This window comes from Cervus canadensis, chromosome 9 (genome assembly GCF_019320065.1).
Source record: "Cervus canadensis isolate Bull #8, Minnesota chromosome 9, ASM1932006v1, whole genome shotgun sequence".
In the NCBI taxonomy this organism is placed as follows: Eukaryota; Metazoa; Chordata; class Mammalia; order Artiodactyla; family Cervidae; genus Cervus; species Cervus canadensis.
Window position 1 is genome coordinate 78,226,759 of NC_057394.1, and position 20,414 is coordinate 78,247,172.

The following is a 20,414-nucleotide window of genomic DNA, read 5'->3' on the forward strand; positions in this document are numbered from 1 at the left end:
ACAAGTCCTGTGAAGCAGTTATTACCTCCATTTTGCATACGAAAACGTTGAGCATCAGTGCGATTCACCTGCCCCTGGTTATCAGTGTTTTAGAAGTTGTTGCTCTTAACCTCACAGCATCTCTGAGGTGGGTCACGACCAGTCCACACCGATTGCTGTTACTGCTGCTAAGTCGCTCAGTCGTGTCCGACTCTGTGCTACCCCATAGATGGCAGCCCACCAGGCTCCTCTGTCCCTGGGAATCTCCAGGCAAGAACACTGGAGTGGGTTGTCATTTCCTTCTCCCCCACACCGATTATTCAAGGGTTATTAGAGACCAACTGTCAATTGAAATCAACGCCACTTAACACATTCTCAAGCCTTCTGAATAATTGTAAAGGCCGTGTGCATTACGTTTTAGTAAATGATTCGCTTTATCCCACTCAGAAAATGGCAGAAAGGAGGTGTGAAAGGCTGCAGATTTGGTTTTTACTGGTGAAGAAGCCCCAATGAGGTGGCTTTTAGGTTCCAAACACGCCAGACGGCCGGGCCAGAGGAGGCTGCCAGGATGGGCGGCGAGGGAGGGGCTGGACCCGCGACCTTTCCAGAGCCGGCGCCGCTCCTTCCTCTGACGCCAGTCGCATCTCTCTCTCAGGAGAGAGCGGACTCGCGTCCTGGCACGGGGGTTGGACGCTGCAGCGCAGGACTCATCGGCGGCCCCGGAGCTCAGCTCGTCAGCCGTCCGCCTCAGTGTCGCCGTCTCCCTCCGCTCTCCGGCGCACCCTCGCGCCTCCCTGTTCCCGCAGCCCCGGCCGCTGCCCAGGCTCCTCCCCGAGCCGACTCCGAACCCTCGCGCTACCCCCCAGCCCCACCGCGCGGCCCACGGCTGTCATGGCAACCGGCGGCCACCGCCGCCGCCGCCGCCTCTTCACGCACGTAGGGAACTAACGGACTCCGCGGCGGCGGCGGCGGCCTGTATCCCACCCCAACCCCGCCTGGACCGCGGCAAAAACGGTCGGCCGACCTGCGCCACCTAGGTAATGAATCCGAGGTGGGGCGGGGGCCAGCGAGAGAGCCGGTGGTGGGGTGCTTGGGTGGACAGCCACACCCCAGCTCCCGCTGCCGGAGACGCTGGGGCCATGCGCGGCGGGGGAGACTGCGTGCTGCGCGAGAGGGGGTGAGAGAGAGACCGCGAGCGGTGGGCGCGCGGGGCATTATGGGAATTGTAGTTCAGCGGCGCCTCGGGCCTGCGGCCTTGGTGGCTCTGCCCGGACGGGCGAACTACAAAGCCCGGCGGCCCCGACAGCTGGGCAAGACTGATAAACTTTGAGCCGGCCGGGGGAGACAGGGAGAGTCTCTCTCTCTGGTGAGGGGATTCTGGGGTGGTCGCTGAATGGGGTTCTGAGAGCTAAAGGGGAAGTGGAGGTGAGACTTGGGCGTTCCGCCCTGCTATTTGTCCCGCCCCGGCTGCAGCGCTGTCTCCACCCCGACCCGGCCACCGCCCCACATAGAGTCGGGGAGGAGTCGCCTCCGGGGCTGCGGGGCCTCGGGCCTTCGGCGCCTCTCACCCTCCCTAGTTGCTGCCTCTTGGTGCAGAACCGTATGTATGGCACACTTTTGATGGGCGACCGAAAAACTATATTTTAACCGATTTTTCTCCTTTCCCTGATTTCCTCCTTTATTGCTAGGTACTTGATCAGATTTATTCTGAAGTAGTTCAGAGGTGTTTGCATTAATTAAACCCATTGGTTAATAATTATTCAAAGGGCATTAATGTTTAAAGGTTAAGTGTGGAAGTAGATAAAAGGTACCATGCTGTTGTGTAGTAGTATCTGATATTTTTTCCGTTTTGCATTTTATTTATTGAGGGCCAAGATTACAAAGTGAGCACTCCTTTACCTCCGCCTACTAGCCTGAACACTACCTACACATATTTTTATGCCATTTTATGATTATTTCAACTTTGAATTACTAAATTTTTTTTTAAGTACAGGATTGTGTTTTTAAACTAAATTTTTAGCAGTGGGTAGTAATAATTATTTTCTTCTATTATTACAATGTTTTTCGAAATTTCTTAGGACCATTTTTCAGAATGAGAAGTCCCCTGTTCTTTCTTTTTTAATGCTCTGCAATACATTTTAGTCCCTAAAGTTTGCCCAGGCCCTGGAGGTAAGGAAGCTGATACAGATTTAGAAAACCTCCCTAATCCACCCTTTTAAAATTTTTCAATAGATAGATAACTATCCTAGAAATCTGGTATTTTACAATGGTGTGTTGGAAAATTATTGGTGCAGTATGGGCTTATTTTGTGTGTGTGTGTTTCTAAATAAGAAGACAACTTAAGGTCACTATGAAATTAATTTTCTCTCACTCTAAGATTCATTTTCTCTTTGGTCACTGTAAACTTGATTTAAAGAAGCAGTTTTGTAGGCGGAGATAAAAAGTAACTTTAATAAGACCACTGGGGATAAAATCGAGGCCTTATACGTAAGGAATTTGAAATATTTATTCATTTAGGATTCATTCATTCATTCATTCAGGATTTGTTAAGGATCTATTATCACATATCATATTGCACAAGGCAATATGCCAGGTGGTGGGAATTAAGAGCTGATAGAAGGTAATCTGTGTCCTGCATGGGCACACAGTCATGTCATCATAATAGTGTAGAGAGACGGGTGCAAGTTATTGCGAGCCCAGAGTGGGAATATGTTATAGTGATATTGTATCACAATAACATGTATTGAATACTTACTCTATGGGAGGCATATTTTGCATGCAGCCCCTTATTTTATCCTCACAACAATCCTATGAAGTAGCTCCTGTTATTTAGAGATGAGGAAACAGCCTCAGAGACCTTGCCCATAGCTGAATAAGGTCATAGCTGAGTAAGGTGTGAACCTGGGATTTCAACCCAAGTGGGTCTAACTCATCTAAATGATCTCAACCATTGATGGCATCCTTTGTACCCTTGGGGAGGATTGTGACTCTAAGGAGATTAAGAGAAATCTCCAGAATGATGTGACATTTGACTTGTGCTAGGAAAGTTTATTAAGCTTTTATTGGAGTGAGGCTGAGGAAAGCCTTTCTAGGCAAATGGCATAACAAAAGCAAAGGAGAGATTTGAGTGTTTTGTGTTTGGGGCATCCTTGACTGTTCTGATGACTGAAACCCAGAATCCTTGCAATGTAGTGGAGAGACCAGATATCAGAGTACTTGGTACCATGATAAAGAATTTAGAATTTTTCTTCAACATGGGGTCACCATTGAAAAATTTCCAGTGGAGTAGTGGCCTTATTGGGCTTCGCAGGTGGCTCAGTGGTTAAGAACCCGCCTGCGATGCAGGAGACTCAAGTTCGATCCCTGGGTCAGGAAGATTCCCTGAAGGAGGAAAATGGCAATCCACTCCTGTATTCTTGCTTGGGAAATCCCACGGACAGAGGAGCCTGGTGGGCTACAGTCCGTGGGGTTGCAAAGAGTGTAACATAACTTAGCTACTGAGCACACATGCAGTGGCCTTAACAGGTTTGTATTTTAGAAAGATAAACATAGTTTAAAGTAGAACTTTTTTCTTAAACCTCACATGTAAATATTATAACTGAACTAGATAGATTCCCTGATAGCTCAGCTGGTAAAGAATCTGCTCACAATGCAAGAGACCCTGGTTTGACTCCTGGGTGGGGAAGATCCACTGGAAAAGGGATAGGCTACCCACTCCAGTATTCTTGGGCTTCCCTGGTGTCTCAGCTGGTAAAGAATCCACCTGCAGTGCGGAAGACCTGGGGTTGGAAGATCCTCTGGGGAAGGGAATGGCTACCCAGTCCAGTATTCTGACCTGGAGAATTCTATGGACTGTATAGTCCATGGGGTTGCAAAGAGTTGGACACGACTGAGCAACTTTCACTCACATTAAAAATTTGTTTGAAAATATTTGCTTTCCTACTTAAAAACCATTACTGTGAAGACAAAAGAATTAACTTAAAAGTTAATATAAAAATTATAGTGACCTCTGAAGCAATTTTGGGTTCTGAGAACAAGCTGGTTTTTCAGTTCAGTCCAGTCACTCAGTCGTGTCTGACTCTTTGTGACCCCATGGACTGCAGCACACCAGGCCTCCCTGTCCATCACCAACTCCTGGAGTTTACTCAGACTCATGTCCATTGAGTTGGTGATGCCATCCAACCATCTCATCCTCTGTCGTCCCCTTCTCCTCCTGCCTTCAATCTTTCCCAGCATCAGGGTCTTTTCAAATGAGTCAGTTCTTTTCATCAGGTGGCCAAAGTATTGGAGTTTCAGCTTCAACATCAGTCCTTCCAGTGAACACCCAGGACTGATCTCCTTTAGGATGGACTGGCTGGGGCTCCTTGCAGTCCAAGGGACTCTCAGGAGTCTTCTCCAACACCACAGTTCAAAAGCATCAATTCTTTGGCCTTCAGCTTTCTTTATAGTCTAACTCTCACATCCATACATGACTACTGGAAAAACCATAGCCTTGACCAGACGGACCTTTGTTGGCAAAGTAATGTCTCTGCTTTTTAATATGCTGTCTAGGTTGGTCATAACTTTCCTTCCAAGGAGTAAGCGTCTTTTAATTTCATGGCTACAGTCACCATCTGCAATGATTTTGGAACCTGAAAAAATAAAGTCAGCCACTGTTTTCCCATCTATTTCCCATGAAGTGATGGGACCAGATACCATGATCTTAGTTTTCTGAATGTTGAGCTTTAAGCCAACTTTTTCACTCTCCTCTTTCACTTTCATCAAGAGGCTCTTTAGTTCTTCTTCACTTTCTGCCATAAGGGTGGTGTCATCTGCATATCTGAGGTAATGAATTTTCTCCCAGCAATCCTGATTCCAGCTTGTGCTTCATCCAGCCCAGCTTTTCTCATGATGTACTCTGCATATGAGTTAAATAAGCAGGGTGACAATATACAGCCTTGATGTATTCCTTTTCCTTTTTGGGACCAGTCTGTTGTACCATGTCAAGTTCTAACTGTTGCTTCCTGACCTGCACACAGATTTCTCAAGAGGCAGGTCAGGTGGTCTGGTATTCCCATCTCTTTCAGAATTTTCCACAGTTTTTTGTGATCCACACAGTCAAAGGCTTTGGCATAGTCAATAAAGCAGAAATAGATGTTTTTGTGGAACTCTCTTGCTTTTATGATGATCCAGCTGATGTTGGCAATTTGATCTCTGGTTCCTCTGCCTTTTCTAAATCCTGCTTGAACATCTGGAAGTTCACGATTCACGTATTGCTGAAGCCTGGTTTGGAGCATTTTGAGCATTCGTTTGCTAGTGTGTGAGATGACTGCAATTGTGTGGTAGTTTGATCATTCTTTGGCATTGCCATTCTTTGGGGTTGGAATGAAAACTGACCTTTTCTAGTCCCATGGCCATTTCTGAGTTTTTCAAATTTGCCGGCATATTGAGTGCAGCACTTTCACAGCATCATCTTTTATGATTTGAAATAGCTCAATCGGAATTCCATCACCTCCACTAGCTTTGTTTGTAGTGATGCTTCCTAAGGCCCACATGACTTCACATTTTAGTTTTCCCAAATGTGTGTCTTAGTCGTGGTATAAGAGAGAAATCCAGTTATGCTGGGGAAAAAGCTTTGTGTGCATGCATTTGTTTTGTGGGTTGATGGTAGATTTAAAGAAGAGAAGGGTGTGGTTGGAGATGCTGCTGAAGAGATAGGTTGGAACCAGGAATTTGTTAGGTTTAGATCTGAGTCATGAAGGAGACAAGTCATAATTATGTAGAACCATATGAGGCAGCATTTTTTCTTCTTAGTCTGAGCATGAACTTGAACTGAGCTCTTCTTTTTCTTCTGAGACTAAAACTCTCCTTGAAGATATTACTTGGACTGTTGTATATAGGGCAACATTACTGGGTCAGTTCAATTGCAAATATTGTAAGAAGATGCTGATTCATTTTTGAATACATAATAATGCTCAAAATAACTTGTCAAGTATGTGGCATTGTTAAAATATCTATGCCTCCCTCAGATGTAACCTGACCATTTAAAAGTCCTAGAAACTCTTCTAATTTAAATTCAAGGAGATTTTTTAAAAAATCCTCTTACGTTTCAAAGAGTTTAAATGGTTAAACCTTTTAAAACCTCTATTCACAGAAGTTATGGTTAAAAGTAATTAAAGTTGTGGTAGAGCTTCTAGGAATTACAATGAAAACTGGGTTAGTTGAAAGCGGCTTCAAACTTATGCATTAATATTGAGTGTGGAGTGAAAATAATAGCTTACATTGGGTCAGTGTTACGTGCTTGGAATGATGCTAATGTATTTCACATTTAATTTTTGCGATAACCTTGTGATGATAAATATTATTTTCCCTATTTTATAGATGTAGAACTATGTAGAGACTGAGACAAGTTACATGATTTGCTTGAGATCACAACTAAAAATTTGTGGTGCCTGGATTCATACCCAGGCTTTTCTGCCTGAAATTTTAATAGTGCCTTCACACTTGAATAGTTTAGCTTGGTATACAAGTCTAGATTGGCAGCCTCCAACTAGTAGCACATGAGAGACATTATTCTGCTGCCTCCAGGCTTCCAGTATTCCTTTTGGAAAGTTAGCTGTCAATATATTATTTTTCCTTTGTTGATAATATATCATTTCTCTCTATTGGTTTTAGGTTTTGTAGTTTTACTACATTGTCCTAGATGTGGACTTGTTTTTATTTATTTTGAAACAGAGTTACTGTCTTGTATAGATTTTGAAAAAGTTTTAGCCATTATGTATTGAATATTGCTGTCTCCTTTTTTTTCTCCTAGAATTCGTAATAGACATATATTGGGCCATGTCTTTGTACTCTCTGCACTTCTTATCTTTGTTTACTTGTTCTGTGTTTATATGCTGCATTCTGGGCAAGTTCTATAGCCCTGTAGTCTGGTTTCTTGATCCTCCTTTCATCTGTGCCTGATCTGCTATTTCCTCAGTGCACTGAGTTTTTCATTTCAGTGAACATTTCATTTTAATGCTAAAAGTTGTTGTTGATTCTTTTTCAGACCTGTCTATTCATTTTTAAATGGCTTGCTCCTATGTTTTTAGGTATACTTATTTTGTAGTGACTATTAGATTATCAAGTGCTTTTGATAATAGCAATAATTCTGCTGTATGTTGTAGCATTTGCCTCACTCTTATAATAGATTGTAATTTTTGTACCTTGAAATTTTAGATATGACCTCAGTGCAAATACTGTGAAGTCTTGGTCAAGGATGTATCCTGTACTTTTGGTTGTTTCTGTGAAGTGCCTTATGGAGAACTGGTGAATGAATAAATGCATTTTAGTATATTCACATAATGAGGTGCTACTCAGCAATAAAAGCATCAAATTACCGATACATACAACAATATGGTTGAATCTCAGAAGCATTATTCTAAATGAAAGAAGTCAAACACCAGAATATATGCTATATGATTCTATTTATGTCACATTCCAGAAAAGACAACTCTGTGGTGATTAATGAATGGAAGAATGCATGCAGTTGTACACATTTTTCAAAAGAAATAAAATTGTATTCTTAAAATGTGTGAATTTCATGGTGTAAAAAGTATACTTCAGTAAAGCTGATTAAAAAAAAAAAGCATGCAGCATTCTATGGCAACGGAAGTGAGAATAGTGGCTGCCCTGGAGGGCAAGTACTAACTGAGGAGTCATGGCTTCAGTGGGGTAAGAAAATGTTCCATATCTTAATGTGGGTGTTACCTGGGTGTAATCTGTTTTAAAATTCACTGAAGATATGTTTACTCTGTGTGTCATATACTTCAATAATAAAGTGCAAAAGGAGAAAAATACTTCATAGAGAGGAGCTAGAACACAAAGTTGAGAAAATCTAGAACAAAGTTGAGCAAAAGAGCAAAGAGAGAAGATAAGTAAATTAGAGGGCTAACCTAGAAAGTCCAATAGCTAAATAAAAGGTGTTCAGAAGAGAGAAAAATGAAAAGAAATCATCAACGAACTAATTCAGAAGTTTTCCTAAAATTGAAAGACACTAGTTTCTAGTTTGAAAGAATCACATATAGACCCATGTCAAAGCATTTCATCAACAGTTTTAGGAAACTTGTGTCAAAGAGAAGATCCTATAAGTTTGCAGAAAGGGAAAAAGACATATATAAGCAATCAGAAATTTGAATGACTTTAGTTGCCTCAACTTAATCTTGAAACTTAGAAGGTAATAGAGCAATGCTTTTACATTTTTAAAGGAAATTATTTGCAAATGAAAATTCAGTAATCAGCCAGACTATCACTGAAGTATGAAGATAGTTTAATAAAGGTGTTTTAAGACATGCATAGTCTCAAAATTTTATTTTACTCCCCATTTATGGAAAATGTATTCTATAAAGGAGACACTTGCTCTTTGGAAGGAAAGCTCTGATAAACCTAGACAGCATATGAAAAAGCAGAGACATCACTTTGCTGACAAAGGTTCATATAGTCAAAGCTATGGTTTTTCCAGTAGTCATGTAGAGATGTGAGAGTTGGGCCATAAAAAAGCCCGAGTGCTGAAGAATTGATGCTTTTGAATTGTGATGCTGGAGAAGACTCTTGAGAGTCCTTTGGACAGTGAGGAGATAAAACCAGTCAATCCTCAAGGAAATCGACCCTGATTATTCATTGGAAGAACTGAAGCTAAAGCTCCAGTACTTTGGCCACCTGATGCAAAGAGCTGACTCATTGGAAAAGACTGTGATGCTGAGGAAGATTGAAGGCAAAGGAAGAAGGAGGGAGCAGAGGATGAGTTGGTTAGGTAGCATCACTGACTCAATGGACATGAGTTTGAGCAAACTCTACGAGATGGTGAAGGACAGGGGAGGCTGGCGTGCTGCAGTCTGAAAGTGAAGTTGCTCAGTCATGTCCGACTCTTTGCAACCCCATTGACTGTAGCCTACCAGGCTCCTCAGTCCATGGAATTTTCCAGGCAAGAGTACTGGAGTGGGTTGCCATTTCCTTCTCCAGGGGATCTTCTGAACCCAGGAATCGAACCCGGGTCTCCCGCACTGCAGGCAGACGCTTTACCATCTGAGCCACCAGGGAAGCCCTGCTGCAGTCTGTGGGATCGCTAAGAGTCAGACACGACTTAATGACTGAACAACAAGAGAGTAAACCAAGAAAGGAAGAAAGACATGTGATAGACCAAAAAAAAAAAAAAAGATTCAATATAGAAAAGACAAAGACTACCCTAGGTAATTGAAATACCAAATTGAACAGCCTTGGGAGGTAGATAGAGTGTCCAGAGAAAAGGTTAGGCTTGCTTACAACCTTGAAAGAAAGAAAGAATCTTCATCTGGAACAAAGGGTAGGCATGCATGGTATTCAGTATGATAGATTTGGGTTCCCTAAATTTAGGATTCTTGGGTAATGTAGTCTGCTGCATTTGCTGTTACCACATGGCCCATTACACGTTGCTTTGTAGAAACTGGGGTTTGGGGGACCAGTACAAAACACCCCCACAATCTTAAGTTGCAAGTTTTGTAGTTTGAACTCTTATATTTGAGTCATTCAATTTGAGTTAAATTTTGTATATGTTGTGAGGTAAGACTTGAGATTCAGAATTTTTTTTTTCCCTAATATGGATATCTAGCTGTTTCAATGGAGAAGGCAATGGCAACCCACTCCGGTACTCTTGCCTGGAAAATCCCATGGACAGAGGAGCCTGGTAGGCTGCAGTCCATGGGGTCGATAAGGGTCGGACACAACTGAGCGACTTCACTCATGCATTGGAGAAGGAAATGGCAACCCATTCCAGTGTTCTTGCCTGGAGAATCCCAGGGACGGGGGAGCCAGGGGGGCTGCTGTCTATGGGGTTGCACAGAGTCGGACACGACTGAAGTGACTTAGCAGCAGCAGCAGCTGTTTCAACACCCTTTTTGGAAAAAAATATATATATATATATTTTTTTTCATTGATTTGCCTTGACAACTTTGTCAAAAATTAATTGGCCATATACGTTTCGATCTTTCTGTACTCTGATTTGTTCCATTGGTCTGTGTCTAGCTTTATGCCAGTCCCATGCCATCTTGATTCCTGTTAATTTTACAATAAATCTTGGAATCAGTATAAGTTGTCCTACTTTATTGTAATTTTTGAAACTGTTTTGGCTGTTCTATGTCCTTTGTATTTCCATCTAAGTGTTGAATCAACTTGTCAGTTTTTATAAGAAAGGCTGCTGGGATCTTGATTGGGATTTCGTTGAGTCTGTGGATCACTTTCAAGAGAATTGACCTTGAGGGTTTCAATTTGTAAATGCATGTGCACATACACACATGTATGTATATCTATTAACTTAGGTCATCTTTAATTTCTCAGTGCCCAGATCTTACATATATTGTTGCTTTTCTCCCTGGAGTATTTAGTATTTTTGAGTGATTTTACTGTTTTGACTTTAGTTTTCAATTTTTTTATTGTTAATAGAAATATGATTGATTTTTTAATATTAACTGTGTATCCTGCACCTTACAAAACTCACTTACTAGTTCTAGTAATTATTGTAGATTCCCTAGGATTTTCTCCATTAACAATTAACATCGTATGTGAATAAGAGCAATTTTCCTTCTGCTTTTCTAATATGTATCCCTTTTATTTTTTTCTTGGCTAGTTGCACTGGTTAGAACCTATAGTTCTCATTTTGAATAGAAGGGTTGAGAGGAGATTCACTGGCCTTGCGTATTTTTTCTTGATTTTGGGAGAGAGTATTCAGTTTTTTCTGGAGAAGGCATTGGCAACCCACCCCAGTACTCTTGCCTGGAAGATCCCATGGGAGGAGCCTGGTAGGCTGCAGTCCATGGGGTCGCTAAGAGTCAGACACCACTGAGCAGCTTCACTTTCACTTTCATGCATAGGAGAAGGAAATGGCAACCCACTCCAGTGTTCTTGCCTGGAGAATCCCAGAGATGGTGGAGCCTGGTGGGCTGCCGTCTATGGGGTCACACAGAGTCGGACACGGCTGAAGCGACTTAGCAGCAGCAGCATTCAGTTTTTTCACAGTTAATCTGATGATAGCTGCTCTTTGCTAGATTGAGGAATTTCTATTCTCAGTTTGCTAAGGGTTCTTATCATGAATGGTATTGAGCTTTGTCCACTACTTTTTCTGCATCTGTTCAGATGATCATGTTTTATTTCTAGTCTCTTAAAATTAGTTTTTTAAATAGATACCACCTTGAATTTTTTATATAAACTCCACTTGGTCATAATGCATTATCCTTTTTATGTACTGGATTTGATTAGCTAAAATTTAAATATTTTTGTATCTATGTTCCTGAGGGATACTGGTAGGTAAGTTTCTTTTCTTATAATGTCTGGTTTTGGTATCAGGCTAACATTGGTCTTAAAATATGAGTTGGAAGTTTTCCACCTGTTTCTTTTTCTGAGAGTTTGTTTGGAAATTGTTTTTTTTTTCCTTAAATACTTGGAAGAATTCACTCATGAAGTCTTTTGGATTTGGAGTGTTGGTTTTGTTTTTTGTTTTTCTTTGGTGGGAAGATTTTAAACTACAAATTGAATTTCATTGATTGACATAGGACTATTCAGATTAATTATTTCTTCAGAAATAGCTTTGGTATGTTGTGACTTTATCTTTACAGTTTGTAGTGATGGCCCCTCCTTCATTCCTGATTTTGGTAATTTGTGTTTTCTCTCTCCTTTTCTTGATTAGTATAACTAAAGGTTTAATCATTTTTAATGATCTCTTCAAAGAACCAACTTTTTACTACATTGAAATTTTTTTTCTTGTTTCTATTTTATTGATTTTTGCTTTCAACTGTGTTATGTTCTTCCTTCTACTTCTTTTGGATTTATTTATTTATTTATTTTTTTGAATTATTTTTATTAGTTGGAGGCTAATTACTTCGCAACATTGCAGTGGGTTTTGTCATACATTGACATGAATCAGCCATGGAGTTACATGTATTCCCCATCCCGATCCCTACTCCCACCTCACCCCCCACCCGATTCCCCTGGGTCCTCCCAGTGCACCTGGCCTGAGCACCTGTCTCATGCATCCCACCTGGGCCGGTGATCTGTTTCACCGTAGATAATATACATGCTTCTTTTGGATTTAATGTGCCTTTATTTTCCTAGATTCTTAAGACAAGCTGAAAGCAGGAGTTTGCAAACTACAATCTGGGGACCAAATCTAGCCTGCAACTTGTTTTTGAACAGCTGGTGGCTCAGATGGTAAAGAATCTGCCTGCAGAGCAGGAGACCCAGGTTTGATCCCTGGGTCAGGAAGATCCACTGGAGAAGGGAATGGCAACCCACTTCAGTATTCTTGCCTGGAGGATTCCATGGACAAAGGAGCTCAGTGGGCTATGGTCCATGGGGTCACAAAGAGTCGGACCATACTGAGAGACTAACACCCACACACACATGAACTAAGGATGTTTTTTCATTTTTTTTTTAACAGTTAAGTCAAACGAGGAATAACGTTTTGTGATATGTGAAAATAAATGAAATTCAGTTATCAGTGTCTGTAAATAAAGGTTTATTGGAACACAACCACACTCATTTGTTTTCTTTTTTTTTCTTCATTTGTTTTCATATTGTCTGTGGATGCTTTTGTACAAAGTTGAGTAGTGCCAGTAGCGACTTGGTGGTGTTTCAGTGCTTTAAACTGCTGCTTGCTTTCACTATCGTCACAGTGTCTCGTGTGCCCTCCATATCCCTGTACTCTGACATTTTACTTTATTATCAGCGGATTCCCGTCATGTTAAAAACAGAAAAGATAAGAAAAATGGATTTGAAGTATTTATACTTTTAAAGCACAGTGAAGTGAGGAATATTGAACAGGATGACAAAGCATTGTGATTATTATGCAATGACTCTACAGGTGTGCTGAAGAAATACAGTTTATACTGATATTACCAGACGAATCACTCATCGTGGTATTCCTAATTCACAGGAAAGCAGTGGCTAGAAAACTTAAAAAGGAGTATCTTTTCAAGCAGAATTTCCTCACGAAATTAAAAAACAAAAATCAGGCTGCACCCGGAGTAAGTTTCTTGAGTGTCTCATTAGTTGGCCAAAGAAGGAATCATTTGCTGATGGTGACTTAAGTAAATCTTATTTGACTGTAGCAGCCAAAGAAATGTGTCTGGAGAGAATAAACTTGTTTCAGACTATTAGCCTTTTGGTGAGAACAATTGCTAGAATAGTTGAGAACATCAGTCAATTAAAAAAAACAAGGCAAATGATTTTGAGTGGTTTTCCTTGGCTCTTGGTGAATTGACAGATGTTACCAAAACAGCTCAAGTGTTTATTTGCAAAGTCAATGCTGAGTTTGAAGTTACTGAAGAAATAATATTTAATGAATAGTGTTCATGGAATAGCTACAGACAGGAATATTTATTAAAAAGTTGAGAATACACTTATTCTGTACAACCTGAAGTGGAATCTGATGTGTTGGAGCTAGTGGTGGTAAAAAAATAAAAATATGTGTAGAAGAGAAAAAGGCTTACGTGAACAAATTTACAAAGCTGTGAAAACATAGGGTGGTTAAAGTTGATGGTTCTTTTTTATAATCAGCAGGTATTTTGCAGAGAATATTTGAATCTATCATGTGATAAGAAACCGTTAGTGTCTTAAGACGCAGGAGTGTTACTCTTGAGGGCTTAACCATTGTCAGTTCCTTGAATTTTTGTCAGAAGCAGAATATCCTGACGTCTCCCTGCCACACAGCAGTTCCGTGGCTTGTAGTGGCGAAGTTCTATTGCAGTCTTGAGTTATGGGCTAATCTGAAATTTTTCTGAATGAGAGGAACTGTTCTCATCCACTGTTACTGAACACTGAATAGCTTTGGAAAGCAGCTTTGCTGCAGACTTGATAATGTTTCTTAATAAATTCAATGGAAAGTTTCAGGATCAGACTGCTTACGTGCGAACCTAAAGTTATTTTGGTGCCAGCTAATGTTTGAATCACAAGTAGTACTGTGCTATTTTATAATATATAGCTTTCTACACTGTCAAAAGTTAAAGCAAAGAAGTGAGATCTCTGTTCCCACCCAGATTTTCAGTGTATTTGAGCTCAAACTACTTTGATGCAAGTCAAATGAAATTTCCATGTTACAAAATCCATTTAACTGTGTAATGGAGATACTTCCACTTAACCTTCATTTGGAATTGATTAATATGCAGTGTAATGACTTACCAAGAGAAGAATAAAACCTTCAAATGTTTTTCAAACAGTGAATATGCTGGATTGAAATTATATGCTTGTGATTTGATATCAGTATGTGACAATACCTCTCTTGGTAAACAGACACTTTTGAACATGAAATGTGTAAATCTTATTAAAAAGCAGTACTGACACATAAACATTTACAGTTGATCTTGATGATAGGAAACACTTAACTCTGAATCCCAACTACATGAAATCATATCCCCTGTTCTGCAAAAAGTTGTACTCAATGATTACTACTATAATAGTTTGAATTTTGTTGATAAAAATTATGGACATTTTTGTCTCTTTTATATATAACTACTACATAATACCCTCAAATTTTCCTGTTGCCCCTCAAAGCTAAAAATATTTACTCTAGCCCTTCACAGGGAAAGTTTGCTGACCCTACTTTACATGGAAATATTTCCATTGTGCATCTTTGTGTTCTTGCATATATTAGCAGAATTAATGCTTTTGTCTAAGGACTCATTTGAAGAATTGTAATTTAAACTGTGGAAAATTCTGAAAGAGATGGGAATACCAGACCACCTGACCTGCCTCTTGAGAAACCTGCATGCAGGTCAGGAAGCAACAGTTAGAACTGGACATGGAACAACAGACTGGTTCCAAATAGGAAAAGGAGTACATCAAGACTGTATATTGTCACCCTGCTTATTTAACTTATATGCAGAGTACATCATGAGAAAAGCTGGGCTGGATGAAGCACAAGCTGGAATCAAGATTGCCGGGAGAAATATCAATAACCTTAGATATGCAGATGACACCACCCTTATGGCAGAAAATGAAGAGGAACTAAAAAGCCTCTTGATGAAAGTGAAAGAGGAGAGTGAAAAAGTTGGCTTAAAGCTCAACGTTCAGAAAACTAAGATCATGGCATCTGGTCCCATCACTTCATGGGAAATAGATGGGGAAACAGTGGAAACAGTGTCAGACTTTACTTTTTTGGGGGCTCCAAAATCACTGCAAATGGTGATTGCAGCCATGAAATTAAAAGACACTTACTCCTTGGAGGAAAGTTATGACCAACCTAGATAGCATATTAAAAAGCAGAGACATTACTTTGCCAACAAAGGTCTTGTCTAGTCAAGGCTATGGTTTTTCCAGTGGTCATGTATGGATGTAAGAGTTGGACTGTGAGGAAAGCTGAGTGCCAAAAAATTGATGCTTTTGAACTGTGGTGTTGGAGAAGACTCTTGAGAGTCCCTTGGACTGCAAGGAGATCCAACCAGTCCATCCTAAAGGGGATCAGTCCTGGGTGTTCATTGGCAGGACTGATGTTGAAGCTGAAACTCCAATACTTTGGCCACCTCATGCAAAGAGTTGAGTCATTGGAAAAGACCCTGATGCTGGGAGGGATTGGGGGCAGGAGGAGAAGGGGACGACAGAGGATGAGATGGCTGGATGGCATCACCGACTTGATGGGCATGAGTTTGAGTAAACTCCAGGAGTTGGTGATGGACAGGGAGGCCTGGCGTGCTGCAATTCATGGGGTCGCAAAGAGTCGGACATGACTGAGTAACTGAACTGAACTGAACTGAATTTGAAGAAAAGGCTTTCCATGGTTGTCCTATATTCTGTGGGTAGATCTACTGAATGTTGAAATTTCTTACTATGTAAGACTAGCATACTATTTGCTGCAGTGTGATTCTCAAGTAACATAAATGCTGCCTTCAAGGAACCTATGCTGGGAGAAGGGGCAACTAAAATGGCAGAACAAATAAAAAGAAACGACTTTAATCTTTTCAAGAATGTACTGAAGTCAGCTAAAATGCCTAGAAGTAGTTGTGGTTAGTTTTGAGGAAGAGGTTCTGAGCCCCTTAAGAACAGATAAGAGGTAGAGAGGAAGAGCCAGGCTACTCCCATCAAAATTTAATCCCCTCAGGAAAGCATGGGACAAAATGATTTTTCTCTAAGTGTATTTCTTGGTTTACTGTTCCAGGAAGTAAGAGTAGGTCAATTTGGACTCCTTCCCAAGATTTCATTTTTCTGGATCTCTGGACAGTTTTCAGTGGAAAGTATCTTTGCATAGAAGCCTTGGATGATCTTGGGAGACTGTTGAGAAACCTGGGAAAAAGCCAGAATTATTGAGCTGGAGGGCTTTGGTGGAAACGAGAGGTTCAGATGGTATTTTTCCTAGCTTCTTGTAGAAGGGGAAGATTAATGATAGTGATTTGCACAGGCAAAAATCTCTAGAGAATGGCAGGAGCATAGATTACCAGATTGGGGCACATCAGATAGTTAAATTCAGGTTTTTGCTTAGATTTAAGTTGTATGAAACACTTAAATGCATATAAATGATGCATGGACAACTATAGGCTGTAGTTTTAAAATGTATTCCTTAAGTCAGAAAGTTCCTGCCCTTTTTGTTCTTGGGGCCAGATAGTTTTAGTGAAAAATAATTTTTGCAGTTTTAATTGATGTCGGTGGAAAATGTGAGCTATTCATATGTTTAGCTTTACATTGTCAAGAGTAATAAAGCAAGTTGATCTTTACTGTTAGTATAGCTTGTGGTGATTATGACTGAGCAAGGAGAACTGATGTCTAATTTATGTAGCTGGAACATAAATTGATAGTGCAGATCTGTGTCATTTCTCTGGTTATCTCCGTGGGTGTTCTTTTGTAGTCTGTGCATTTCCAAAATTGGGAACTTTGTCCAGTATCATTATAAGATGCATTCAGATAACCTCAAAGAATGAGAGAAACATTTTGACTTTCAAAGTAGTTTTAAGCAGATCTTTTAAAGTGTAATAAGAAATGCTTTAAAGTCAGTACTGAAAACTTAATAAAAAGCCATTATATTTTATGTTTAGATCTCTGAAGGATGAATTTGGCTGAGATTTGTGACAACGCAAAGAAAGGAAGAGAATATGCACTTCTTGGAAATTATGACTCATCCATGGTATATTACCAGGGGGTGATACAGCAGATTCAGAGACATTGCCAGTCAGTCAGAGACCCGGCGGTCAAAGGCAGATGGCAGCAGGTAAGAGCACGTGGAAGTGTTCAGTGGGTGAGGACAGCGGTCTGCTACACTGGAAAGATTTGAGTTGGAAAATCAGTGTGAGATTTTGCGAATAGTTCTCTTTTGTCTGTATGCTGAAATATATTTAAAAATGTACTCTGGATAGTTTTTCTGTCTTTCCTAGTTAATATGTATATGTTTTTCATAATATATTGAGTTGGCCAAAAAGTTTGTTCAGTTAGTGAACACATTGTTCAATAAAAGCCTTGGTGAAAATGAAAAAATGTCTTTTAGGTTTACTTAAAACAGAACAAACTTTTTGGTCAACTCAGTATTTTTGAGATGTATTTCAAAGCCATTTAATTCAAATTGATTCTCATTGTTCTTTCCTCTTCAGTTGACTAATTGTGTGTGATTACAAGTTGTAGAAATGAGGTATTTCTATTTGCCCTTTCCCCTTTCATTTTTACATGTAATTTTGACCCATTTCACAAAACTTTTCCTTTAAGAAAGTTTCCTCTTCTTTTGAAAGACTCTTTACAAATACAAAGGAGTCAGTAATCTAATAAAACACACTAATATATTTACTCTGTCTCTTGACTATACAATTTGATTTTATAATATTAGTTAATAAAAACTTGAATTACAATTTCCCCATTTACTCTTAAAACTTAAAATCCTTTTAAAATTAAAAGAACAAAGTCAAGCATTTCTTTGAAGTTTCATTTATGTGCTAATGCCTTTCAAGTGTTTCTTTTAAGTTTTCCACTGGTCAGAAATTGATGTTTTACTAAGTTTTCAGGGTAAATTTGGCTTATTTTCCAACTTAAGTGTTACCAAATTATGTTGAGTGAGAACAATATATTGGTTTTAACTCAAATTGAAATTTTTGAGTTCTCCTCTCTGGTGTCCTAGCCACAGACAAGACTTGTTTACTAATCCAGCGTGGAAATATTTTTGACATGTTCTTAATTGTGTTAAATGGTGAGCGTTTCTATTCTGGTACTTCTATTATGTTTATTGCCATTAGGTTCTGAAATTTCATTTCTCTTAGTATAGCATATAGTTGCATATATTAGGTGAATTTAGATTTTTCTTTGGTTTTGTGACTTGTTTATATGTTTCTATATGTTATTTGAGATAAAGTTAAGGGAAAGCTTCTTATGCTCTGCTTTATAATAAAGTGTGCTTTCTGGTTAAAAAATTGGAATGATTGAAATTAGCTTATAAATGTAATTTTCAATCTGTTATCTGTTTGCCTTTGAAAATTAATTTGGGCTCAAAATTTGAAAACATAAGAATTTCCACATAGTGCTCAGTAAAGTTTTTTAAATGTGGGAAAAATCTTGCCTCTGAGCTTAAAATAAACTATAGCCTGGACTTGAAAGATCTTAAACAAGGCCAAAAGAATTCAGACTTTGATGAAGCAGAACTTAAACTGGAAATGGGTATTATGCCACTCAGGGCTTTAAGATGCCCGTGAGAGGCATTTCATATCTTGTGATAATAGGGATAGGAAATGCTGATGAAAATTTTGGCTGACAAGTTTTGAGGGTGTTATTTACAAATATATTAAAAGAATTTAGCATAACATTATAGATTTCTGGGAATGGTTACTGGTTAATAACTTAGTTGCTTGTTTTGAATTGTCTTAATGGTCATCACATTCTTTGGTAGAAAGAATTTCTTTATGAAAGATATATAACTACTTGCCTTAAGAAAAGGTATATGTCTTTTTCCAAACCAATTCCTGCCCTCCTATCTATATTACTTTAAATAGTTCTTTGGTTTTTTGACTGTGTTTTAATGACTCATTTTGCATACTTTGAATGGCATTAAGAAAACTAACATTCTATAGCAGTTTGTTGTTGGCAATTTACGTAAATAGCTCATAGCATAAAGGCTATTTTTTTTAAAGGTTCGGCAGGAATTATTGGAAGAATATGAACAAGTTAAAAGTATTGTCAGTACTTTGGAAAGTTTTAAAATCGACAGGCCCCCAGATTTCCCTGTGTCCTGTCAAGATGAACCATTTAGAGATCCTGCCGTGTGGCCGCCCCCCGTACCTGCGGAACACAGGTAAGTGGAACTTTATGTTTGTTCTCCTTAGGTACTTCTTGAATTAATTGATGTTCAGAGTGAAAAGTAAAGCTTTATTTGAACCAAGTATGAAAAACTCTTTGGGGCGGCATGCCCCATGTAAATTTAGTAGCTGTTTATAATTTTCACACATGTGTGTCTACAGGGTTTGTAGTTGATAAAGAACAGAACTATGTCATTTGTCATATATCTTGCTTTTGAAATATTTTACTACTGTAATCATAACAGTAGAAATCCACTTCTGGTCCTAAAGTTTAGTTTAACTGATAAATTTATCAGTTAAGCAAGTTCTTTTTAGATTTCATAATGTCAACATCAAAGCTTTTTTGCTTTGAAAGACTAACAATTTCAGATGAAATGGTGGACAAATTGGATCCATCTGGTTGGGCCTACAGCCGGTTTCCAGAATCTTAGTATAGAAGGAACCTTACCTTTCCTTTAAGGTGGAAGGGTGAATCAGTAGTGTGGCAGTAAGGCTTGAGGTTTATCTCCTTGATGCTCAGCCTGTGTACCATCTATATTAAACCTCTCTCTTCTTGTTTTTTGCTACCTTCCTGTCTTTGCACAGTCTGTTCTTCCTTAAGGAATAGCCATAATCCTCATCTAAGAAATTCATATTCACTCTTCAAGTCTCAGTTAAACTGTTTTTCCTCATTGCAGCCTTTTCTGGTTTGCCCGGGCATGACAGTGTGTTCATCCCAGTTATGCTGTATTTCTTTATCTCTTGACAAGGGTAGGAGTTTGCAAGGGCAAGGACCATGGCTTTATTTACTCAACACAAATAACAGATAGCAAACTCCACTGCTCACGCAGCATTTGGCACATAGTAGGCATTCAGCTCGGAGAAGGCAATGGCACCCCACTCCAGTACTCTTGCCTGGAAAATCCCATGGACGGAGGAGCCTGGTGGGCTGCAGTCCATGGGGTCGCTAAGAGTCGGACACGACTGATCGACTTCACTTTCACTTTTCACTTTCACGCATTGGAGAAGGAAATGGCAACCCACTTCAGTGTTCTTGCCTGGAGAATCCCAGGGCCGCGGGAGCCTGGTGGGCTGCCGTCTATGGGGTCACACAGAGTCGGACACGACTGAAGCGACTTAGCAGCAGCAGCAGGCATTCAGCCAACACCGAGTAACTTCATTAATTCTACAGGTAAGGAAATTGAGGCCTGGGAG

At 39.7% G+C, this 20,414-nt stretch overlaps 1 protein-coding gene across 9 annotated transcripts in view; it reads left to right on the top strand.

Moving 5' to 3' along the window:
- The first annotated feature begins 819 nt into the window (after positions 1–819).
- KATNAL1 (katanin catalytic subunit A1 like 1) overlaps positions 820–20,414 on the top strand; it is a 57,722-nt gene continuing 38,127 nt past the window's right edge. The window contains exons 1-4 of one of the 9 annotated variants that reach the window (XM_043477863.1): positions 820–878; positions 946–1,016; positions 16,986–17,158; positions 19,056–19,216. In XM_043477863.1, the coding sequence (XP_043333798.1) occupies positions 16,997–17,158; positions 19,056–19,216 (323 nt within the window). In that variant the 5' untranslated portion in view covers positions 820–878; positions 946–1,016; positions 16,986–16,996. Of the gene's footprint in view, positions 1,017–1,240; positions 1,405–1,436; positions 1,580–1,647; positions 1,668–16,985; positions 17,159–19,055; positions 19,217–20,253; positions 20,392–20,414 lie in introns of those variants that run through there. The other 8 variants (XM_043477861.1, XM_043477865.1, XM_043477862.1 and 5 more) reach the window with 8 other exon arrangements.